A 22,851-nucleotide genomic window follows, 5' to 3' on the forward strand; every position below is an offset into this window, starting at 1 on the left:
CATGGCTTTAAAACCCCCCAGCAAAGTTGATGTTACTGAGTTAAAAGATATCTTCACAAGGCAACCTACATAACCTAAACGGCTTTTTCTAAAATGACCAAGGTTTTGTTGCAGGTATTATGACAAATTAATCACTAATACTCCACAGACAGCAGTCAAAAGAATATTTCATAGCTTACTTGGCGAGTTTCATCTCAATCTGCTGGCGAATTTCCTGGCGCTCCTGATCACTCCTTGCTGGGAAGATATTCCTGTCTTCCAGCTCCTGCTTGCTGGGCCTGTTTCGTAGTTTGAAAGCCAGCAACTCCTTCCTTAGCCTGCGAGGAAGTGTGCCTACAACCACGCATGCAAGCATTAAAACACAGAGCGCTGTCACTTATTTTTAAACTTTGGAGAACTTTGTAAGGGATTTCTTCCTATTCATATCCTAACAATGGCTGCCAATGGCTACTTTATCTCATCCAAACCTCCACACTAACAGATAATTGTTTACAGTGGCGTTTGGAAATATTTGGGCAGAAACTTGTTGGGTGTTTTGCTGTGTAGTATAAGACAGTGGATTACACATGGTAAAGTTCATACTTGAAAATTAAGTGTTCAGGTATTTCTTATCACCAATAACCAAGCCCTCATGTCTCCTTATCATGCACAACATGTGAATAAGAACAAGTGGAACAGGACAGTGTGGATTAGAAAAAAAAGAGAAATGAATTCAAACTTGTGCATCTAATTCTTGTTTTTAAAGCGATTAAAGATGTATACTGTACAATCACTCCACTCTAGAAAAGAACAATTAAATGAAATCATTAAAAGCCTGAAATGAGCAAAACATTTGTGCCCATAATGAGTGTAAGCTTACTCAAAAATCCTAAAATTGATGCAAATGCAAGACTTTCATCCCGTTGAGTGTAAATGTTTCATTTGTAAAACAAGTGCACCCTGTTCAAAACCAGAATGTGCAAACTCTGCATGCACTTTTACATTGGCCAACCCACCAGAGATAACAGACTCGTTCCAGCCGTCCAAGTCGGTGGGGAGGCCTGAGGTGTTGGAGAAGCACTGGTCCAGCCGCACATTCTCCTTGTTCTCCTCTGCCTCCTTCTTGGGCCAGTCAGACCCTCCAAACCCCACACAACTTCCCCCCAGAGACGATGTGTGTTGGTTGTCCGAGCTGCAGGAGCGAGAGAGCCGTCCGTCGGAGCACCACATCCGTGGGGGTGAGCCCTGCTCACACCCATCGTGGACACTGAGGAACATGATGCGGATGTGGACAGTGGATTTAAAGGCAACATTTTAGTTGAGGAAATTATAGGCCATTATAATTTACAAAATACTATCACAGTATATTAGACGCAGACTATATTACGATGAAGTCATAAATTGACGTAGTAGAATAGTGATAAACCAACAAAAGAGCTCTGTAGCAATCCAGTGGCAATGGTAAAAGGCAAAATCACATGTAAACAGCTGTATGGGTTCACTTCAGACTCACCTCTCCTGTCTGTTCTTAGAAGCGAAAGCTCTTTGCAGTTCCTCCATTATGCAGCTAGGGGGCATGGGAGGGTGTATCATATTGCCTAGATGTGGGGACCCTGAGGGGTTGGCCAGAGGCCCTCTTAGTGGCAGGGTCATTGAGGCCAGACTTTCTGTGGCCCTGGGTAGAGGCTCCTTGGGGAGGTAGGAGTTGGGCAGATGAATAGGGAGTGATAGAGGACCTGAATCTGACAAATGAAGATGAGCAGGTTAATTAATGTCTTCTTATCTATCTTTAGCATATTATTTTATTTCTCTATTATTTGTTTATTTCTTGACATCTGCTAAATATGACAAGAGAATGGCGTGTGTGAAGGAAATGAGGTTTTTGCAAGGATTTCGTGCAAAGAAATGAGATTGATATTTGTGCTCTGCAGTTTTTATTGAACCACACAGTGATGTGAAAAAGAAAGTACACTCTCTTTCAGTGCTAAGGTTTAATTTATCAGGACATAATAAAAAATTCATATGGTCCTTAGCAGGCAGGTATAGTGTGTTATTATTCATTTACCAAAAGCTGCACAATACATGCATAAATCCAGAAGCAGTGTGTGAAAAACACTTTTACTGATTAATATAAGTAGCAGCTAGGTTTTGCTAGTCACATGCATTTGATTAACTGACCATCAGTAAATGTGAGCACCTCTCTTGTATGGAATTATATTTTATGACAAAAGTATAAGTTTGAATTCAGTACGCCTTACTACTTAATTTAAAGATCTAGGACTATTACTTTTAACGCAGTATTTTATAACTGTGGTACTGGTACTTTTACTTAAGGAAAGGAAACAGTTCCTCCACCACTGAGTGGTGTTGATGGTGGAGGAAACACTGTCAAGCACATCTTCCAAAAATAGTCCATTGGTGTTTAATTGCATTGCACTGTGTTGACTCTAAAGGGTACATTCACATCACATTTACACTTATTAAAAATAAATGTCTTTGCTTGTTATCTTGCTTCAATTGTATTTACCAGCATACAGTTCAGATAGAGATATGCTTTATACAGCTCTTACAGTGCTGCAAAAAAGTATTTGCACCCTTTCTTATTTTCATAATTTTCTGGATATTTGTTGCACTTGAATGTTTCAGATCACCAAACAATTTTTATATTTTAATATTAGACAAATATAACTTAAGTAAATACTAAAAATATGAGCCATACCCTGACCTGCTGAATCGAGAAATCACTTAAATAGAACATGTCTGACAAAGTGAGGTTGGCTAAAAGACTTCAAAAAGCAACCCATCATGCTGTGATCTGGAAACAGATGAGAAAGTAATTGACATCCATCAGACTGAAAAGGGTTACAATGTTATTTCTAAGGCTTTGGGATTCCATTGAGAGGCATGATCCACAAATGGAGAAAACCTGGAACAGTGGAGAACCTTCCCAGGAGTGACTAGCCTACCAAAATTACTTCAAAAGCCCATCGACAACTTATGCGGAAGGTCACAAAACAACCCACAACAACATCTGAAGACCTGCAGGCCTCACTTGCCTCAGTTAATGTCAGTATTCACGATTCAACAATAAGAAAATAGGCAAAACTGGCAAAAGTGTGCTGAGGAAAAAACCAGTGCTGCCCAAAAAGAACACAAAGGCTCGTCTCACATTTGCTGAAAACATCTCGATGATCCCCTAGGACTTTTGGGAAAATATTCTCTGGGCTGATGAGACAAAAGCTGAACTTTTTGAATTATTTTTTCAGTAAAATCTGGTGTGAACCTATGACAGCATTTCATAAAAAGAACATCATAACAGTATTCAAACATGGGGGTGGTAGAGTGATGGTCTGGGGCGGCTTTGCTGCTTCAGGACCTGGATGACTTGTTCTAATGGATGGAACCATGAACTCTGTTCTGTACAGGAAATCCTGAAGGAGAATATCCAGCCATCGGTTCATGCCCTGAGGCTAAAACACTTTGGGCTATGCAGCAGGACAATGACCTGAAACACACCAGTGTACCTCTGGATGGCTCAAAAAACACTGACCTAGTCAAAGTCCAGATTTAAATCAGATTGAGATGCTTTGGCATGACCTTAAACAAGCCACCCAAAAACCCTCCAACGTGGCTAAATGCTCCACTCCACCGTGAGAGACTAGTAGTTGTCGCAAATGCTCGATTGCTGCAGTTCTTGCAACAAAGGTTGTTTAGGGGGCAATTACTTTTTCACACAGGCTGGATCGCCTTTCTCCCTTAATAAATTAAATTATCCTTTAAAAACTGCATTTTGTATTTGCTCAGGGTATATTTGTCTAATATTAAAATGTATTTGATCATCTAAAACAAATTCTGAAATCAAGAAGAGGGTAAATATGTTTTCACGCCACTACATGTGGATGAAAATGACAGTTATTTACTCAGCACTCACCATCTCCAGTACTCAGCTGGGGCAAAAGTTTTGGAGGTACTTGTGGTGGGGAAGTTCCTGGAGGAATCTCTTCCTCTGATCTCTCTTCCATCTGTTCTCCCATGTCTTGCAGTCCCTCAGGTAAATCCCCTGCAGGGTGCACCTCCTCATTTCCCTCCTCCTCCTGTAGTCGCACATTTTCCTCCACCCGATCACAGTCTTGGAAAGGAGCGGCTACTGAAGAACATTAAAGAAGGAGGAAAAAAGGCATTTATTCAAATAGTCTCAATCAAAGAGTTTCACAGCACATAATCTATAAAATGTCATTTTGATTGATTCCAAAAGCTGGAGACAGCTCGTTTATGGACTTTTGTTACAGAGAAATCATACTTAATATGTGTGGTGAAACCATGCAAACTCTCATTTACTTTGGCTAAATACAAAGTAAATGAAAATTCCTCAGTTTCCGCCTGATTTAAAAACTTGACACTTAAAATCTGCCAAAGCCTCTCTTTAAAAAATTAACAAAATGTACTTATTTGCTGCACCAGTTCCAAACACATCCAAGCATTCACAAATTCCCTAGTTTTGTAATTATTCCAGCCGAGCATGACGATTAAAATCCCTTTGCCTTTGCTGCCCTCTACTGGTACAAAGTGCCAAAAACGGGTTCATAAACAAGCATCTCAGTTTCATTTGAGAAAGCCAGCACAGTGGATTACACTTGCATTGCAAAATGTTTACATCCAACTCAAGGCTTTCCTTATGATATCTTGCAATACATAAACCAATAATTTAATTCTAAAGTCAACATACATTTGTGAGCTTTGCGGCAACATTATACCATATTGATCTTTTGATGCTGGGTTAAAGACATCCAGCCACGTCCACTTCACAAATCCATTTCCCCCTCATCTGTTGCTTTTGCAGTTCCATAATATCCATTGATTAGTTTTCATTGAGTACAGCAGGAGATTGTCCTACCTGAAGGGGGATGCTCCTCCTCAGGACCAAGGTATTCCACACTGCTTACTGTGAGGTTTGGATTCAATGGTCCCCCAAATCCTCCAAGTAAGACCGCACCATCGGAGCAGCAGCCTTGGGTGGTGGAGTTTGGGTCGTGGCATAGAAGGCCACTCGATAATGCTACATCTGTGAATGGAGAATGAAACTGAATGTAGTTCATTTGTTGGTGAGAGTAGTTCACCCATAAGAATACACACACGTGATATAAAGCTAGATAGAATTCGTTTTTAAGTTCTTCCAAATTAGCTTTGAATTTATAGAATAACCAATCAGATTGCAGCTCTTAACTGGACATTGTGTCCAGATAAGAACAGTTATCAGAGAGCAGTTATCAGCAGGATGGGCTGAAAAACACTGCTGCACACCTCTGATGTGACCAACTGTGATTTCCTTAAATGACATTCACTCTTTCTGTCACCTTCATTCAACATCAGTCTCCATTACAGCAAGGCCATCACATTTAGTCTTGTCTTCAGCAAATATTATGCTGCTTTTAAAAGTAGACACACAAGGTGACTCGGGATAAATCAATATTAAGGTCCGTATACTTTGAGTGGATCCTAACATTATGATCGCATCTAAAAAAAAATAAATTAATAAAATTAATAGAAAATAAACATTAAATGCATTTTTGCAGCAGCAGCAATCTGATATCGTAGCCATTACATTTTAGCCTCGAAATTTGAAGATGGTTGTCATGCAGCTATTAATTTGCCCTATACAGATTTTGCTCACTCTGCTTATATTTTAAAACAAAATACAATGTTTATAATTAACTTTTTTTAAGGAAACGGAAAAAGAAGTTTAAAATAGTTAAATAAAATTAAAAGTGGGTATCAATTTTTTTAAAATTTAGAAATAATAAATCAAAATATAATAAATATTAAATATTGTTTAATAAATGAAATTTTATACATTTTGTATTTAGCTTTTGGGATTGTTGTAAGACCGGGATGTCTACATGACTGTAAGTGATTTGCTTTCATAAAGTGTTTATAATTGTAATGTCTGCCCTGAACTTTTAACTGGCCGCTGAAAAATTCTTGTCCGTGTTATTAAAAAGAGACTTGAACAAATATTGAGAGTAATAAAAACTAAACTAAAATGAATGATTTTAAAAGATAGAAACTATAACTCTACTAACAAATCAATATATTCAATTATGAAAAAGTTTAAAATCCTTTCTCTTGTACAGCAGGCAAAATATTCCAGCCAGATGGCTACAAGTCTTTGGGGACTCTGGTAATATGTTTTCTAATAACAACATCTGATGTTTACCACTGTGACTAACTGAAATGTAAAAGTAAAAAATATGATGTAAAAAACAGGAGATTATTGATGCGAAACACTGAAACATAGTTTAAAACATTCAACTTTGATATGTGATGCAATGCAAGAAAAAATATTCTAATTGACATTATGTCACACCTACAGCTTTGCTCTTATAACAATCATCTGATTCAGTGAGAGTAAGATTAAAAGACATGTATCAGGTCTTTCCTTAGTATGAACCATGTTGTGCTTCTCATCTATGTGGCTTAAATAAAAAAAATAAAAAATTATGCATTTTTTGCAGGTTTCATCGTGTACGAAACCTGGAAATACAAACACATGTTCTCATCTTACCTGTGGAACTCTGCTTGAGCTTCTCGTTTTTCTTTTTCCTCCACTTCCAGGGCTTGAAGATGCGCCCCAGGGTGGCCAGCTTGCTGTTACGTCGGATTGGCGGTGTGTGCACCCCAGTCACCAAGCAACCGGTCCTCAGCACCCTCTGCTGGTCCACCACATCTACTGCATGATGACAGAGGGTGGAGAGGTTTTACAGCAAGCGAAATGAGTTGAGGACAGAGTGGGTGGGGATTTGAAGGTGAATGAAACAGAAAAGAAGAAGGCAAAGAAAAGTCAAAGGGGAAAAGGGGTGGAGGTGAGAGATGAAACAGAGAGAGAGAGGGAAAGAGAGGAGCAAGGGCCCAATTAGTATGCTCACCTTAGTGAATAAACCATGATAGAGTCCAAGTGCTGTGAACAGATTGAATTAGAAAGACTAATTTGATCAAGGCACGCTCCCTGATGGCTGCTATTTCCCTGTGAATCCCCTCCCACCCAGCCGTACGTCATGCATCAAAATAAATCTCTCTCACAGTCCAAGATATGGCAAAATATGAAAGCACAGAGACACAGACAGCCTCACAAAACTACAAAAGAAGCATTTCCCCAAAGACCAACAGGTGTGCCAGTTTTGCTCTTTTCCCAAAAACAACAATAGTATCAGATGCCTTTTAACCACTCCTGTGCTTCATGTTGATATGTCACTTGTTGTATCTCACACTGTATGTATATACCTGCAAAATGTTCCATAATGTCCAAAATACAGCTGAGATGCAGTATATTATGTTTTTTGTTACTACCCAAAATACAGGCTTCTCCTAATTTAATTACATGTAAAATTTCCATGTAATTCTATTATACAAGTACAGTGTAAAATTTTACATTTTATAAGATATGGTCAAGTGAAATGAACTTGATTGGTGTACATTTGGTAGCACTGTTGCCTCATCTGGCCGTGGCCTTTCTGGGTGGAGTTCTCTCTAAGCACTCCAGCTTCCTCATGCAGTTAGTAGGATTGGGTCAATTGGTGTTTTTCTAAATTGACCAATAGGTGTGACTGTGAGTGTGAATGGTTTCTTTCTCTCTGTGTCAGCTCTGAGTCAGATTGGCGATCTGTCCAGGGTGTACCCCGCCTCTCACCCTATGGTAGCTGGGATATGCTCCAGCACCCCTCGCAACCCTGATAAGGAGAAAATGAATGAGAATGGATGGATGGTGTACATTTAATTTATACCAAGCACATTTTCCTTTGATTTTATATATTTCAGTTGCATTTTAAAAAAATGCTTCATTTGTATTTTGTACATCTGTATTTTGTCTTGATCGTCCTATAAAGACATGATACTTTAATACTATGTAGACTCTTGTCTGTTTACATTGTGTCTGAGGCTGGTGAACCATGTGCTTGTGTGTTTGTGTTGAGTTCTGCAAGCAAAAAATGATACTGAATGAAACAAACAAACAAACATCTAATTTTTAAAAGATAAAAAAAAAACAGTTTTAGAAACAAATTAAAACATATGGTAGCAATCGACACGGTCCATGACTGTAACGATTTATTTATTGTGGTAAATGAGTTGTCCCTATTGACTGTGGCGCTCTGCGCATCCTTCTTAAAGGAAGTTTGTATTTTGAATGAACGGCGGCGGCTATGACTCATGTCTGGAAAAGTGTGGGTCTACAGATTCATGTGCGTATATTGCTGCTGGCTTGCCTGCAATTTTTTACAAAGAGAGCCAAGAAAGCAGAAATATGCTATATGTGCTACGTGTTTAAGAGCTACATGCGTCATTGTGACAAAAATGAAGCAATATCTGCCTTCGCAATGCCGGGAGCGTTGTTCAAACAATCAGCTGAGGAGGAGGCAAGGATTTGTGATAAAGGAGGTTTGGGGGGAAGAGGGGGGATTTGGAGAGTGGCTCAGGGTGTGATGTGGAGTACAGTGATGGAGGAGGGTGGATACAGCTGACTCTGTTTCAACCCTCTTTTTTTTTTTGCAGCCCTTGCTTCTTTCTTGAAGCACATGGGTAGGGAGAAGAAAGTGAAAAGCAGGCAGTGGTTGGGGGAAGGAAAATAGAAGAGGAGAGGCAAAATAAGGAGAATAAGAAGCAAGAGAAGACCAATAAAAAAAGAAAAAGAAGAGAAGGAGGTTAGAAAAACAGTAAAAGAACAAATTTAAAAACTGAACACTGACAGAACAGGGGTCGTAAAAAGGCAATGGTGAGGGACATATGAAAGAAGCAAATTTCTAGTTTGGCATCTTGTCCCTAAAAGTTCCTGGAAACAGGTCAGTTGACCATCCATCTCGGCGTCTCATCATCACCACTGTCACACATGCAGCGTTGCAAATGTGGTGCCGCACGCAAAATCCAGGTCAAGCTGGAAGGAAATGCACCCAGTCGCTCAGAGAGAGAGAAAAAAAGCTTAAGAGGAGAGGGGGAGTAGGAGGGGTATGTCTGCGTTAGGGGGAGAGTGTGTGTGTGTTTGAGGAGAGAGAAGAGAAGGGGAGAGGAGGTGGGGTCAGGCCCGCTGCTGTTGCTATGGCGACCACATCCAGATGCTGCCGCAGCAGTGGGTGCCGGGTGGACGGGGGAGGAGCGAGTCAGGCCGAAGCAGAGGAGAGGAGGAGAGAGAAGAGGGGAGAGGAGCCCCCTATACAGACACTGCCACATCTAAAGCCAGTGGCGGCACCCAGTGCATTGTGGGTAGATGGTGAAGCCACATGGAGGACGAGATGTGTCTGCATTTTGAAAGAGGGAAGGAGATGAGGGGAGGAGGAGAGAGGGGTGGTGGGGGGTGGGGATTCCAGGGAGAAGAAGAGGCGAAAAGAAGAGATGGGAGGGGGGAGAGGGGGGTCTGTTGCTATACGGAAGAGCTTGCAGTAGAACCCGGCCTCGTCCAATCACAGAGCAGCTATTTATAATGCATATCAAGTAACTGTTCATTTTTCATAGAGGGGGTGGTTATTCAGGGAAAATGACAGGAGTCTGGCGAAAGCGCGAGAATTAGGTGAAAACACATGCGTGCACGTTGAGATTTCCTTTATCCGCTGAATGGGAATGCATCGAAATGTGTGTCAGATAAGCATGAATGGACGACATGCACCGTGTGGGGATGATGAGCAATTTTAATTACTATGCTAATGTAAATAGGATTTATTAAATCCATGTGTCATGCTCATGCAGGGGACCAGTCAGTCGTTTGCTGTGCGCCTGCCTGCAACTTCAACGCGAGGCTGCACACAGTGTAATTCCAATCATGTGCCGGCATCTCATAAACCTCCTGACCTTAGGAGTACAGGTAAATATAACCTACAAATGGTAGACTCTAAACAGCATCAGTGAAGTCTGAACTCAGAAATGATTTAGGAGTGGGAAAAGGAAGGCAATATGATAATGTCACTTGGAAAGGAAACTAAAAAACAGCGCTTTAGTGTGCCACTGGGGACTACACCCCACTTAACCAGTTTGTCAGCACATTCTGGAGCAAAAGATATCACCCACCCACCCACCCACCCACACACACACACACACACACACACACACACACACACACACACACACCTCTATGTGTACACACATATAGAGTCCCTAGTTGAGAAGAACCAATTATTTTAAAATAGAAAGTAAAAAATTAAAGTGCAACTATAAATAAATCCCAAACATCTAATGTTATGCTCTCACACTGATAACCACGAAGCAAAAGAGCATCAGTGAGCAATAAATACAACTCTGAAGCTTTTTGTGAGCTATTGAATGAAACTGATTCATTCTGGGTAGTAAGATAATATCAATGACATAGTTTCGGCAGTGAGGTTACATGAGGCAAAGCCTTGCTTTGCTAAATACACCCGATCTGCTCACTCAGTGACACTGACACTGACACAAATCAAAATAGAAGTGCACTGCACAATTAAGGCAACAGTAACTAAGAATCAAACTGTGCCAATAATAGTTTGTGTTAATTCACTGCGTTACAGCTAAGACTGCTTATTTTACAGGCAGGTGTTTAAACCTGGAATGCCAATGCTGAAAAGGCCTTGAAGTGAGGGAGAAAATACGGTTTGTCCATCATGTTACAATTTTAAGTTACAACTCAAACAGCAAAATGTGTGTGTCTAATATTTGGGACACAATGTTGGTCCACACTACATCAGAATCAGAATTTTTTTTACCATGTATCCATCAGAAGATAGATACACTGTGCTCATAATTGGATATACGTGGTCAGCAACAATAACCAGGTCAGCTGTGACATTTAAATGATGCCCATTTTTGACCCAAAGTATGTCAAGATAATATCCCCGAACCCATTACACAACCACCACTAGCCTGAACCGTTCATTCAAGAAAGATAGATCCATGCTTTCATGTTGCTGACGGTAAATGCTGACACTACCATCTGAATGTTGCAGCAGAACTCGAGGCTCATCAGACCAGGCAACAAAAGGTATCCGGTAAGGTCATCTGCTGCTGTAACATATCTGCAGCAGATGTGCTAAGGGTTCACTGCGTTGTGCATTCAGGGATGCTGTTCTGCATACCTTGGTTGTAAGTGGTTATTTTTGTTATATTTGCCTTCCTATAACCTCAAAGCAGTCTAGTCATTCTCCTTTGACCGCCAACATCAACAAGAACTTTTCACCCCGAGAACTGCTGCTCACTAGAATTTTTTTTCCTCTGTAAATCCCAGACATGGTTGTGCATGAAAATCCCAGTAGATCAGCAGCTTCTGAAACACTCAGACTAACCTGACTAGAACCAACAACATTCAAAGTCGCTTAAATCAAGTTTCTTCCCCATTTCTGATTCTCAATTATAACTTAAACAGGTTGTCTTGACCATGTCTACATGCATAAATGCTCCTGCCATGTGATTGGCTGTTTAAATACTTGCACTAATGAGAAGCTAAACACGTGTGCTTAAAAAGAGTCCTTTGAGTGTACAATACAATGACTAAAGGCCCAATACCTGCCCCACCAAATGCTATTTTAATTAGAAAAACTTGATAGTCTGCATTTTAGTATGTTGGCATGTTTATGATTGAAACATTATGACTCTCATTAGTACACTGCTCAAAATACTGTGAACATCTCAGAACCAAATCTTTAGCATTGGTTGTCACCACACAGCTATAATATATGTGAGCTTCACTGGCCTTATCACATACATCAAACCTCCCCCTTGGTGTCTATCATCCCTGCAGACCATACAGAGTCTCATTGTGAACGGACAGTGTGCCCTTGAATGGAGCACCTCCTTACCACGCCAGCTAACCTCATCGCTTTACCCCCCTGGCTTTACAACTGTGCTGCCATCTGTTTGTAGCCCCTCTGCCTCAGGGGCCCGGCCACAGTCAGGGCACACAGCTATCATCTCGCAGGGAGAAAGTGAGGAGCAGAAGGGCTGAAGCAACATACAATGACCAGAGTGTGAATGAGAGGGAAAGGCTGAGACCAAGAATGGCAGCGGTCAGCTATACTTAAAGAGGAAAAAAGGAAAGAATTATGAACATGTCCAGAAGATGACTCTATTCATGCTTCCCCAGGCATGCCACAGACAGATTATTTCTTAGCTCTCTTTATTCTAAGAAACATATTTTGCGTCTACATTGACCCCTGACTCAAAGGAAATGGCACAATGTGCAGATTTACAACATTAGTATCCTCCTGAGTGACCTACAGCAGTACTAAATAATACATTTAGAAATGATCAAAACAGCATTCTTGTTTTGCCGATAGCTTCAACAGTGAGCACATTTTGCACCCCGACCACCACTAAGGACACAGAGGTCATGTCTTTGTTATCTTCTTTCCTTGTTTGCCCTTTTTCATTTTTCATACAATACACTTCATTAGACATGACAGAGTCATCATTTCCGTAATGAAAGCCATATCTAAGAAGCAGTATTCTCATTTTTACCAACTAATAAATTTTTAGCATGTTTATGCTCTACTGATTGATCCATTTTAACCCTGGTAAATAAGTTCTGGCCTAAAGGTTTAATTAGATAAAAGCGTCAGTCTGACGCGTATGTGGTGTACTGTAACTTGTTTGGGAATATAACGTGTCTGGGGAAACGGGGTATCGTGGTGCAAAGCTGCAAAGGTCAAGTCTCTAGATCATCAAAGCAATTATAGCCAAAGTGTGAAACACCAGCGTGTGGGCATCAAGCGAGCGAAATGATGTCAGTGAGTCCGGGAGCCAATAGAAAATACCCGAGGCCCTTCTTTATTACCATATGTTAGAGCTGAGAATGGGGACTGGTGGGTGGCTTTGCTTGTAAGCCGTTGCTGCATCATCAACAAGGAACTAAGAGTTTAGTTTATTTTCACTTTCTGATGAAAGGCTGCTCCTCTGTTTTCACTGTTTCTACTTCCATCTGTTTAGATTTACACGAGCGCTATCAGGCGCACAGATGTTAGACCGGGCACAAACGTACTGGCATTTTGGTGCTGATTGCTGTAAGGTTCCCTGTCGCGTCTGATTACCAGTGAGTATATGCTAATATCTGTGTGACATTATATTATTAAAAAAACCCCTTTAAATAAAGGTGCATTCCCTCAGTGTTAGGACTACTAAGCATAAACTCTGTCATATATCGTCTTTTAATTGTCCCACAGGAACCTTTGTCAAGTGTGAAAATAAAGACTCCTAGTGACATCATCAGGGTTATGTGGATTCAGCTTGGAGCCTCAAAAGCGATGTGTGTCAGTGATGCCTAGTTCATTTTAACAGTATCTGAGACTCTGCTGTGTAGCTGAGCATTTCCAATAAAATCAGTGTACACAGGGCTGAAAACTTTACTAAAATATTGTATCACTATAACACGCCTTTGAAACTGTGTCCCATGTTCTGAGAACACAAGCAAATGACACAACATACACTGACAATCATCAAGCTTGAACATATTTGTTGTCACTGAGGAGTAAAGTTAGAGAGAATGTAGAAACTGCAACCCAAAAAAACAAACCAGGCTATCTTTGACTGTGAAAACCTCCATGTATCTATCGCATCCACCCAGTGGGCTGGAAATGTCCCTGCTAAAAGTGTGTTTCCTGTTGCCCACACAACAGGGGGAGCCTCAGAAAATTTCATGCCAACCTTCACTCCAGAGAACTACCAAATAAAGGAAGAGAACCCATCCAGGCATGCTTCACATTCATATTTAAGTTTTGGGCCACGTTCCCTATACCGATCCCAAGAAACGTCACTTCAGTGTTCAGAAAGCTTCCCTCCAATCACGTAATGGAAGTCTTGGTTCACCCTTTGCACCTTGGGCTGCTCCTTCAGTCTACCACATTAATCTAACAAACTGGGAGATTCATATTGACTCCTTTAGCTCCTTTTACATCTTCATAAGTGCTGCTTGGAAAAGACTTTCCTCTTCACAGGGTGATTATTTAATTATAAAATTAAACTTCCCCTTCCTGCTGAATGCCTCAAATTCACAGGCAGCCTTGCGTTTAGAAAGACTCGTGTTTAAAAAGATCACAGTTTCAGTACAGAGTGCGTCTCTCAAGTGCTTTACGCAAACTTGAACAATAACTTGAGTAATCGCTTACTCAATGATGTAACACTTTTCGCCACAAAAGTTTTTGCACAGGTGTGTCAGAGGAGGTGCAGTTAGTTAGCAACTCAAGCAGCAGACACAGGCGGGTGAACTTTATTGCCATTATTTCCACAGATTTGGGCTCTGTTCATGAAAATGTAATACAAAGCATGTCGAGTGTGTCATTGAGATGGAGAAGGAGAGCCCAAAGTTTTTCTGTCTGCACTTGCTGTTAGCCCGTCTCCGCTGGGCTCTCATTGCTCTGCTGGGAGGAGAGCACAAGCATGAAAGACAATGGGAGGTGCACAGAGGAACAGCACAATTCACCACTGTTAGCACTGTAATTTCCAAACACGTCCCACAGCAAGGATACACCTTGCATTCGGATCCCCTCGTGTGTGTGTGGGATGGTTTGGGCTTAAATGGAAAGCAGAACAGGGAACCACAGTATACAATAGTTTGCCCAAAGCAGCAACTTTTCAAGGGAAGCACAAAACCAAATTAAACATACAACACTTCCTACCATGTTATTGATGGGAAAGCAGGTTTACATCCCATGTCCTGGACTTCATAAAGGGTTTTGCAGGCAAAGGATCAACAGTAGAAAAACAGCACTTTTTTGTGACAACAGATTGTGCAGACACGAGTCAATGCGCTAACTGTCCTGTAGCCCCATTTGCCATGGACATATGGACTACTTAAACAGGCCAGACATGTTCACATTTTTCATTATTCCAAGAAATAGCCATGTCAACAATCATCTCATGCATGTTATGGAAAACTATTCAAGGGCACAAGATTCAATAAATGCATTGCCTTTTGGTTGTGAAGAGAGAGATGAGGGTATGAAATATGCACATTAAAATAATAATTAAACAGCAACCCTATAACCTTAGCAGATTAAACCTCTACTCCTTTCTTGGTTTTTGAGAAGATTTCATGGGTTGTTTTGTTTTGCAGGCTCACCATATAGAAAGATAGTTTCTAAATTTCCTATGATATAATACAAGAAGAAAAAAGCAGCATGGCTGTAGCAAAAAGTAATCAAATCTGCAGTACAGTCTGGTCAGAGAGTTGTATGGGACTGGCAGCATAGGAAAATTGTCAACAAAAGATTTTGTCCAGTTACTGAAACACATTCATTAGTGTGATCACACAAGCTTCACAGCAGTTGCTCTGTGCCACAGGGACGCTGTGGTGGTGTAAAAAAGGCATTACTGTATCTGGTAGCTAAAAAAGGTGTGGGCTCAATGACGAATCTGTGTTTATTAAGAAATTGCTAGAAGCCACTCAGTTATCAATAACAGCCAAGTCACCGTACTGGGCTGGCCACAGTTCTAATAGTAGTTTTAATGGGATTGGATTTGAGCTTTTGGCTTGCAAACTGTAGATGTATCCGATGATTACATTAAGTGGAATTTGTGCCTCAAACTGCACAATGTGCTTTCCTCATTAATGTGTCGCTGCAAAAAGTATATATATAAAATTTTAAAAAAGAGGAAAGAAAGAAAAACTGGTAAAAAAAACAAAAACATGCTGGGCTTCTTTCCCAGCAGATCAAGGGCTCAGTTGAGTCAAAGCATTTGAGATCCAGGACAGACTTATCAGCACACAGAACACGGCTCTGCTCAGTTCAGCAGCCTGCCGCAATGCAAAGACTGGCTCTGTCCGTGGTGCTGAAACTCACCCTGGTGTAATACATCAGAGTCAAGTTTGAGATCTCTCGCCATTTGTCTTTTTGCATCATACTGTTTGACAGTTTGAATTCTTAGTCTGAAAATTAGTCACCGCTATCCCGTCAAAATCACTAACACTGTAACAAAAGTAGAAAGCCTTGTTTTCAGCTGTCACTCAACAAATGATTTCCATTTTTTTTTCTTATTTAATCAGTTTGCCAGAATAAACGCCTGCCAGTTGACTAACCGATTAAACCTTTCTGCGTCATAGATGGAAATGACAGTTTTGCGAGACTCATCAGTCAATAATGACAACAATTATGATCACGCATAAGCGCTAAACTATAAACTGCTCATGCTGCTTTGGGCTGCTGATATTTTCATTCATGATGACGATTGGCTAGAAAATGTGTAACCATGGGCTTTGGAAATTTCTAGAAGGTAGACGTTTAAGGCGTGACGTCTACTGTCACTATCAGCTAGATTACATGTCATCGTAGTTACGTCTACATTTAGATGGCTTCCCAATGCGAGGGTGCAGACCTGAGCGGCTTCTCAAGTAGTTAATTTACACACTCCAAAAAGTTGTCACAGTACGGAATAGAAAATAGTAAATATGTTGGATTTTGACTGCGTGAGTGTCACTTATATATACGGCTTTGCTCAAAGTCACAGGGTGCAGTTTCTGAACTTCAAACCTTTTCAAAATAACCAAAACTTGAATTTACCTCAATCCCTGACAGATAACCTCAGTATAAATAAATGTGTGAAACTTTTTGTTCACTGGAACTCAAAGCAGAGTATAAATGGGATCTTCTTTAGCTTTAGCCCAATTTAAAACAAATTATAAAGACTAATCATTGACTTATGAAACTTTCATTTTGTGTTTCATCTGGTATGTTTATGTGTTTGTATTAAAGCCCATCACAGAAACAAGGTAAAGTTCAACACCGTGGTATTAAAAAGTGACAAACGGAAAAGCGAGTAACCTGTGAACCAAAGTACCAAAGTGGATAAACATACAGTCAGACTCTCTAACCTCCACTCGCTTTTTTTATACTCACTCACTGTCTGACTGACAGCACAATGAAATGCTTTAATTCATTTTCTTTTTATGACTGTATTCCTTCTAGTACAGTTATCTGATCTGGCTATGCATTTAATTTACCATCTCCTGAGTGGCCCTGGCAGAGAGTGTTCAATAATGCTGTACTGTAAGTGGCTATCAAACAGCCTCAAACCACTTTCCCTCCTCTCTGTGGTGGTTCAATGTCTGTCACTTTGCCATAACATCATACCTCCATTGTGTTAGGTACACGAGCTTTACCTACTTTTAGTTTATCTTTGTACTTCCCTACTCCATCACATGTGCTTAGTTTCTTCCTGCTTTCTGTGCTTCTCTGTCACAGACAAGAGCTTTTTTGTGTTGTTGACGGGGCCCAGGACTCGCCTCTTCTCACTTCACTGATCTCAGACTGAGTCTGGCAAATTTGATAGGGAAGAAAGAAGCTGGGGATATGAGCAGGTGTGACGGGTGCAATGCATGACTTTATGTCTGCGTGTGTGTAAGAGAGAGAGGGGGCTCTGATGTGAATGCTGCCAATTCAGTGATGCTGAAACAAGCCAGACAAGACTTTATAGAGCAGCTTTCTTTTTTGTGTCATCCAGTGTTACTTAAAAGGGACACCCTAACAATTTAATCACTCACTTCCTGACATGGCTGACAACAGTGTGAGACAGACTTTTAAAAGAACAGATCTGACTGATGAGTAGTCCAATAGATCTTCACTTTTATCCTCTATCAGGGGTGACGCATGTCCACGTTACTACTACTGATCATTCCTCAAAGCAGAGAAGTTTCAAGTTCACCACATCAATCAATTATCAATTGATGAGACAATATAAACATTTATAAAGCCTTAAACCCGACACTCCTCTTATTTTGTGTCTTTAATATAAATGTTTTTAGGTTTTCAATGGCTTCTCACACTAAACAATCAACTTTATATTTGCCATTGTGGGCTCTGGGAAGCAACAATGAGAATGATTTTTAGTGTTTTGTTAAATTTTATTCATTTAAAAAAATGATTGAAAAATAGATTAAGATCAGTGATGAGAACCATTAGCCGCAGTCCTGAAGAAAGATGAAACCTAAATTACATTTTTGATTTTCGAGCTTGATAACTGAACATACTGGCAAAGAGTTTCCAGACAAGTAACTGTAACTAGATTTAATAAATTCTGTCAAAAGCTTTTGAAGTTCAACAGCTCAGTTACTTCTTAAAACAGAATAATTGCTACGATGCCTTCCAGTCAGGTTTTAGACAGAACCACAGCACTGAAACCGCTCTGACCAAAGTGTTTAATGACATATGTCTGAATACAGACAGCGGAAAAATGTCAGTCCTAGTTTTACTGGATCTCAGTGCAGCATTTGATACAGTTGACCACAACATATTACTCAAACGACTGGAGAACTGGACAGGTCTTTCAGGAACTGTACTAAACTGGTTCAAAAAATACTTAGAAAACAGGAAATACTTTGTATCAATAGGTAACTTCACATCTGAGCAGACAAGTATCACATGTGGAGTTCCCCAAGGTTCCATCTTGGGACCCCTTCTGTTTAACATCTACATGCTCCCACTGGCACAGATTATAAACAACAACAAAATAAACTATCACAGCTATGCAGATGACACACAAATATATATCACAATGTCACCAGGAGACCGAGGCCCTGTACAGGCTCTTGGTAAATGCATTGAGGAAATTAATGACTGGTTGTGCCACAATTTTCTCCAGCTAAACAAAAACAAAACTGAAGTAATAGTCTTTGGCGCCAAAGAAAAACGATTACAGGTCACCAGAGAACTTCAATCTATACATCTAAAAATCACAAACCAGGCGAGAAATTTGGGTGTAGTGATGGATGCAGACCTAAACTTAGAAAAACACATTAAGACAATAACAAAGTCAGCTTACTATCACCTCAAGAATATTTCAAGGATAAAAGATCTGATGTCTCAACAGGACCTGGAAAAACTAGTCCATGCATTCATCTTTAGTAGGCTTGATTACTGTAACAGCATCTTTACAGGTCTACCTAAAAAATCAGTCAGACAACTACAGCTCATTCAGAACTCTGCTGCTCGAGTCCTCACTAAGACCAAAAAAGTGGACCACATCAGTCCAGCTCTGAGGTCTTTACACTGGCTGCCTGTCCGTCAGAGGATAGACTTTAAAGTTCTGATGCTGGTCTATAAAGCTCTGAATGGTTTAGGACCAAAATACATCAATGACCTCCTGACCCAGTATGAACCATCCAGATCCCTCAGGTCATCTGGATCCGGTCTTTTATCAGTTCCCAGAGTCAGAACCAGACACGGAGAAGCTGCATTCAGCTTTTATGCTCCTTATATCTGGAACAAACTCCCAGAAAGCCTCAGATCAGCTGAAACACTCAGTTTATTTAAATCCAGGTTGAAGACTCACCTGTTCTCAGCTGCATTTGAATAAAGCACCAAATCCACACTTTTAAGCTTAAATTTCAAAACTTACATTTAACTACTGATTTTATCTACTGTTCTGATTTTATCTGTTCTGATTTTATATACTGTTTTGTTTGTTTGTTTGTTTGTTTGTTTGTTTGTTAATTAGTTAGTTAGTTTATTTGCTTGTTTTAATCAATTTTAAATCATGCTTTTTATTTGTTCTTGTTTCTAATGTCTCTGTAAAGCACTTTGAATCACCTTGTTGTTGAATTGTGCTATACAAATAAACTTGCCTTGCCTTGCCTTGCCTTGAAGTCTTTGCAAGTTCATTTTTATGTTTGTCGAAATGAACATTTAACTAAAAGGAACAGTTCAATTAACTAAATTGGCTTAAACATCTGAGGTAATTATCAATGAGGAAAATGATAGAGGAAAAAAAATCTGGCATATCAGCATTCTTGGTTTAACTGCATCACTTTAGGGTTTGTATAGGGTCTGTATAGGATCTGTGGAACGCTGTAGAGGTCTTCCAGCCAGAGCCACACAGTCACTGCCTGCAACTGGTCTCTTACAGCCTATCCATCATCTCGCTGTGGCCAGTTTGCAATTAGGATAACATCTTGGCTTTCTTTCAATAAAAGCTGCCACCTCCTCCTTTCTTTCTCTCTCCTCCATCTCCTCTCTGCCTCACTAGTTTAGCCTCCTTCTCCTTTTCTCCCCGGCATTTTTTTTCCTTTTTCTGCTTTCTTGCGAAATGTATTTCCACTGCTCCACAGAGTCGATGCCAAAAGGAGTTCTCTCTCTTAAATTTTTTACCCTTCACAACATAGTGCATGCAACTTCCTGAACTCAATTTAACCCCGGCCTTTAGAGGCTTAATAGCTCCATCACATGCTGCCTTTACCCTGGGGTCTCTGATAGGTGCACGGGGCTTTTCGACTCTTTGTTCTCAAAAGGGTGACTGTCTTTTCTAGCACACACTGTGATTTTTTTTCTTTCCACGTCTGCGCAAACCTGCTACATCTTCTGCAAATGAATGCATACATGGATTGAATTGCCAAAAAAAACCACACAGGCGCACGGGTGTCAGCCGTAGCAACACATGGCCCAAACAACAGCCGCACTAACACATGGCTCAAACATTGTCAAATGCCTAATCTGCTCCCGCATCCACAGGGAGCATGCATGATGTAGGACTTCTGCTGGTGTCGTCATTTAATGCGCTCCATTTTCGGGGGGAACTGGGAGACTGTAAAGGCATCTATGGAGAGCAGAGCTCAACAAAGCATCTGCATGCAACATATCTCCTTAGCTCACCACTCAGCAGTTGTGGATCCTAAATGTGACAGAATTGTTAGCACAGTGTTCATTTTGGTTCCAAATGAAGAAAGGACTTTTTTTTCTTTTACATAAGGCTAACATGACTTTTTTGTGGCCTGATTTGGTTTGAAGGAGAAAAAGCAATGAATTTAGTTGGTATACTGTGATGACTTGGTATAAGCATGAGATCCCATCATCACCGTTTTTTAACACGAAGAGACTAAATGACTAATAGACTTCTCAGTTTTTTAAGCGGCAGTGTTGAGTGATATGATACCTAGGGATGGGAATTGAGAACCGGTTCTTGGTAGCCATTATGGACATTACTTTTATTTTTATCTTACACATGGACAAGAGCGTGATGGTAAAGTGTAAACTGCATCTAGGACAGAAACAGCTGCATTATGTTGCTAACATAACGTCAGCACTTCGCAAGCACCTGCACAGACAGCATGCTAACACTAAGCTAGCCAAACAGCAAGCTAAGACTAAGCTAGCCAAGAACCCAGAGTGCTGATAAAGCTCAGTAAAGGCTGACCCCAGCCCAGCAACCAGGCCCTGAACTTTAACAGGTAATAAACTCATGTTTCAGTAGAATCACTGTGGCAATTGTTTTAAAGTGTCTTTTTGCTGGTTTTCATCTTTGCTTTTTGCTGTCAGCTTTGTGTTCTACTAAGAGAAAGATCATGTGTGTGTCCTTGTTGGGATAGGGATTTGTGTTGAGTTACTTTCTTGAGTAATGACCCCAACACTGATCACAACAAAGAGGGGAAATACCTGCGCAAATATCAGACCACACAGCATACATTAATGTGAACAGATGTAATGTCTTTGATATTCTGCTTAGAGATTGTGTTGACTCTCAAAGCCGAGCTAATGATATCCCAAAGAGAATCGATAGGTGACTCTGATAACGGAGTCGCAATCGCTAAATTCTTATGAATTCCCATCCTTAATGATACCCAATACTAAATGTTAATGATAGTAATTCATGATAGTAAGAATCATTATTTTAATTTTAAAACTGGTGGAAAAGATTTGAATATTTGAAGCCCATGGTTTCTACAGTGACTGTGCTGAGAGCCTGAGAGTTTTCTGTGTTTAAGGCAGCAAAGCTTTTTTTCCCCCCTCCATAGGGATTTATAGTGAAATCTTTGTGAGGGCCACAGGTCTTCGGATTTCTGATGTACAAAGTTTCTTTCAACAGGTGGATGTTGCCACTGTAAGTAAAAAACAGCTCCCGACTTTGATGTTCCCACATCTGATCTTTACTTTATGCTCAGTGCAGTCTGGTTGGAATTTTTCCCGTGGTTTTATTTACACAGATTTGATGCCATTAGATCCATGTCAGTTGAATTATTATTTGACAAAGATGGATCTCAAGAACCGCTATCATTCTGTAGATGTTTCTTTGAAAATCTAATTATGTCTCATTCTTTGAATGGATTTACTTTGCCAAATGGATCATCATGGCCTTGCCGTATCGGTCCATTTGATCGACCTTTGTTGTTATTATTTATTTTATTTTATTTTCAGTTGTTACAGACGGGACAGACATGACTGAGGGATAGGAAAGGGAGAAAGAAAGATGAAGGAAAAGAAAAACAGAAGGGAAGAGGGACAGTGAGAAAGGGCACTTAAAAAGAGAAAGAAGAGAAAAAAATCTCCTGAATCACCTGTTGAGAGAAAAAGAAGAGAAAACAAGCAAAAACAAAACAAAACAGAGCAACATACTAAACACAACACCATCACGTTAATCTACCTAAGTGTAAACAGCAGTAAATACTAAATATTGAATGTTGTTGTATAGCAAGCAGGACCGACAGCGCACAATGTGCTTGGAAATAGCAGCCAATAAAGGTGTAGTTTATGTCTATGAACAGTGAACACCCGTGTGCACACCTGTGTGGATCAGCGCGCTTGTATTCAAAAGGTTTCCCCGTGTAATGGTCTGCTAGAGGATGTAGAGAGCCATAGCCCTGTCCCCCAGGGCATGAAGCAGGCATGGAGGAGATCCAGGCCCCAGACATCCAGAGGCCCCAGAGTGCGAGAGCCCAAGGAGGACCACCGGAGGGGCATCCGTGCCACCCTCCTGGGAAGAGCTGAGGAGAGCCCCAGATGAGGGGTCACCCAGTAGCCACGGAGCAGAAGCCAGAGGGGGCTGCAGTGGCGTGCCCGCCGGCTCTGCCCCCTTTGCCCCAGAAGAGGCCTGACCGAGCAACAGGCACCAGGCCCCGCCAAGTAGTCACCAGGAGTGAGTTGGTACATACCTGAGCGCCCAGCCCCG

General features: G+C 40.7%; 1 protein-coding gene across 3 annotated transcripts in view; it reads right to left on the reverse strand.

Moving 5' to 3' along the window:
• The window catches only part of phactr3a (phosphatase and actin regulator 3a), a 34,911-nt gene that overhangs the window by 6,122 nt on the left and 5,938 nt on the right, over positions 1-22,851 (reverse strand). The window contains exons 2-7 of one of the 3 annotated variants that reach the window (XM_085442749.1): positions 6,542-6,703; positions 4,874-5,041; positions 3,911-4,126; positions 1,493-1,721; positions 996-1,246; positions 180-333 (exon numbers count right to left, since the gene is read on the reverse strand). In XM_085442749.1, the coding sequence (XP_085298875.1) occupies positions 180-333; positions 996-1,246; positions 1,493-1,721; positions 3,911-4,126; positions 4,874-5,041; positions 6,542-6,703 (1,180 nt within the window). Of the gene's footprint in view, positions 1-179; positions 334-995; positions 1,247-1,492; positions 1,722-3,910; positions 4,127-4,873; positions 5,042-6,541; positions 6,707-22,851 lie in introns of all 3 variants that reach the window. The other 2 variants (XM_085442748.1, XM_085442747.1) reach the window with 2 other exon arrangements.

This window comes from Copadichromis virginalis, linkage group LG20 (genome assembly GCF_057382275.1).
Source record: "Copadichromis virginalis isolate Kocher_CV1m ecotype Utaka linkage group LG20, C_Virginalis_male_GT1.1, whole genome shotgun sequence".
Taxonomy (NCBI): Eukaryota; Metazoa; Chordata; class Actinopteri; order Cichliformes; family Cichlidae; genus Copadichromis; species Copadichromis virginalis.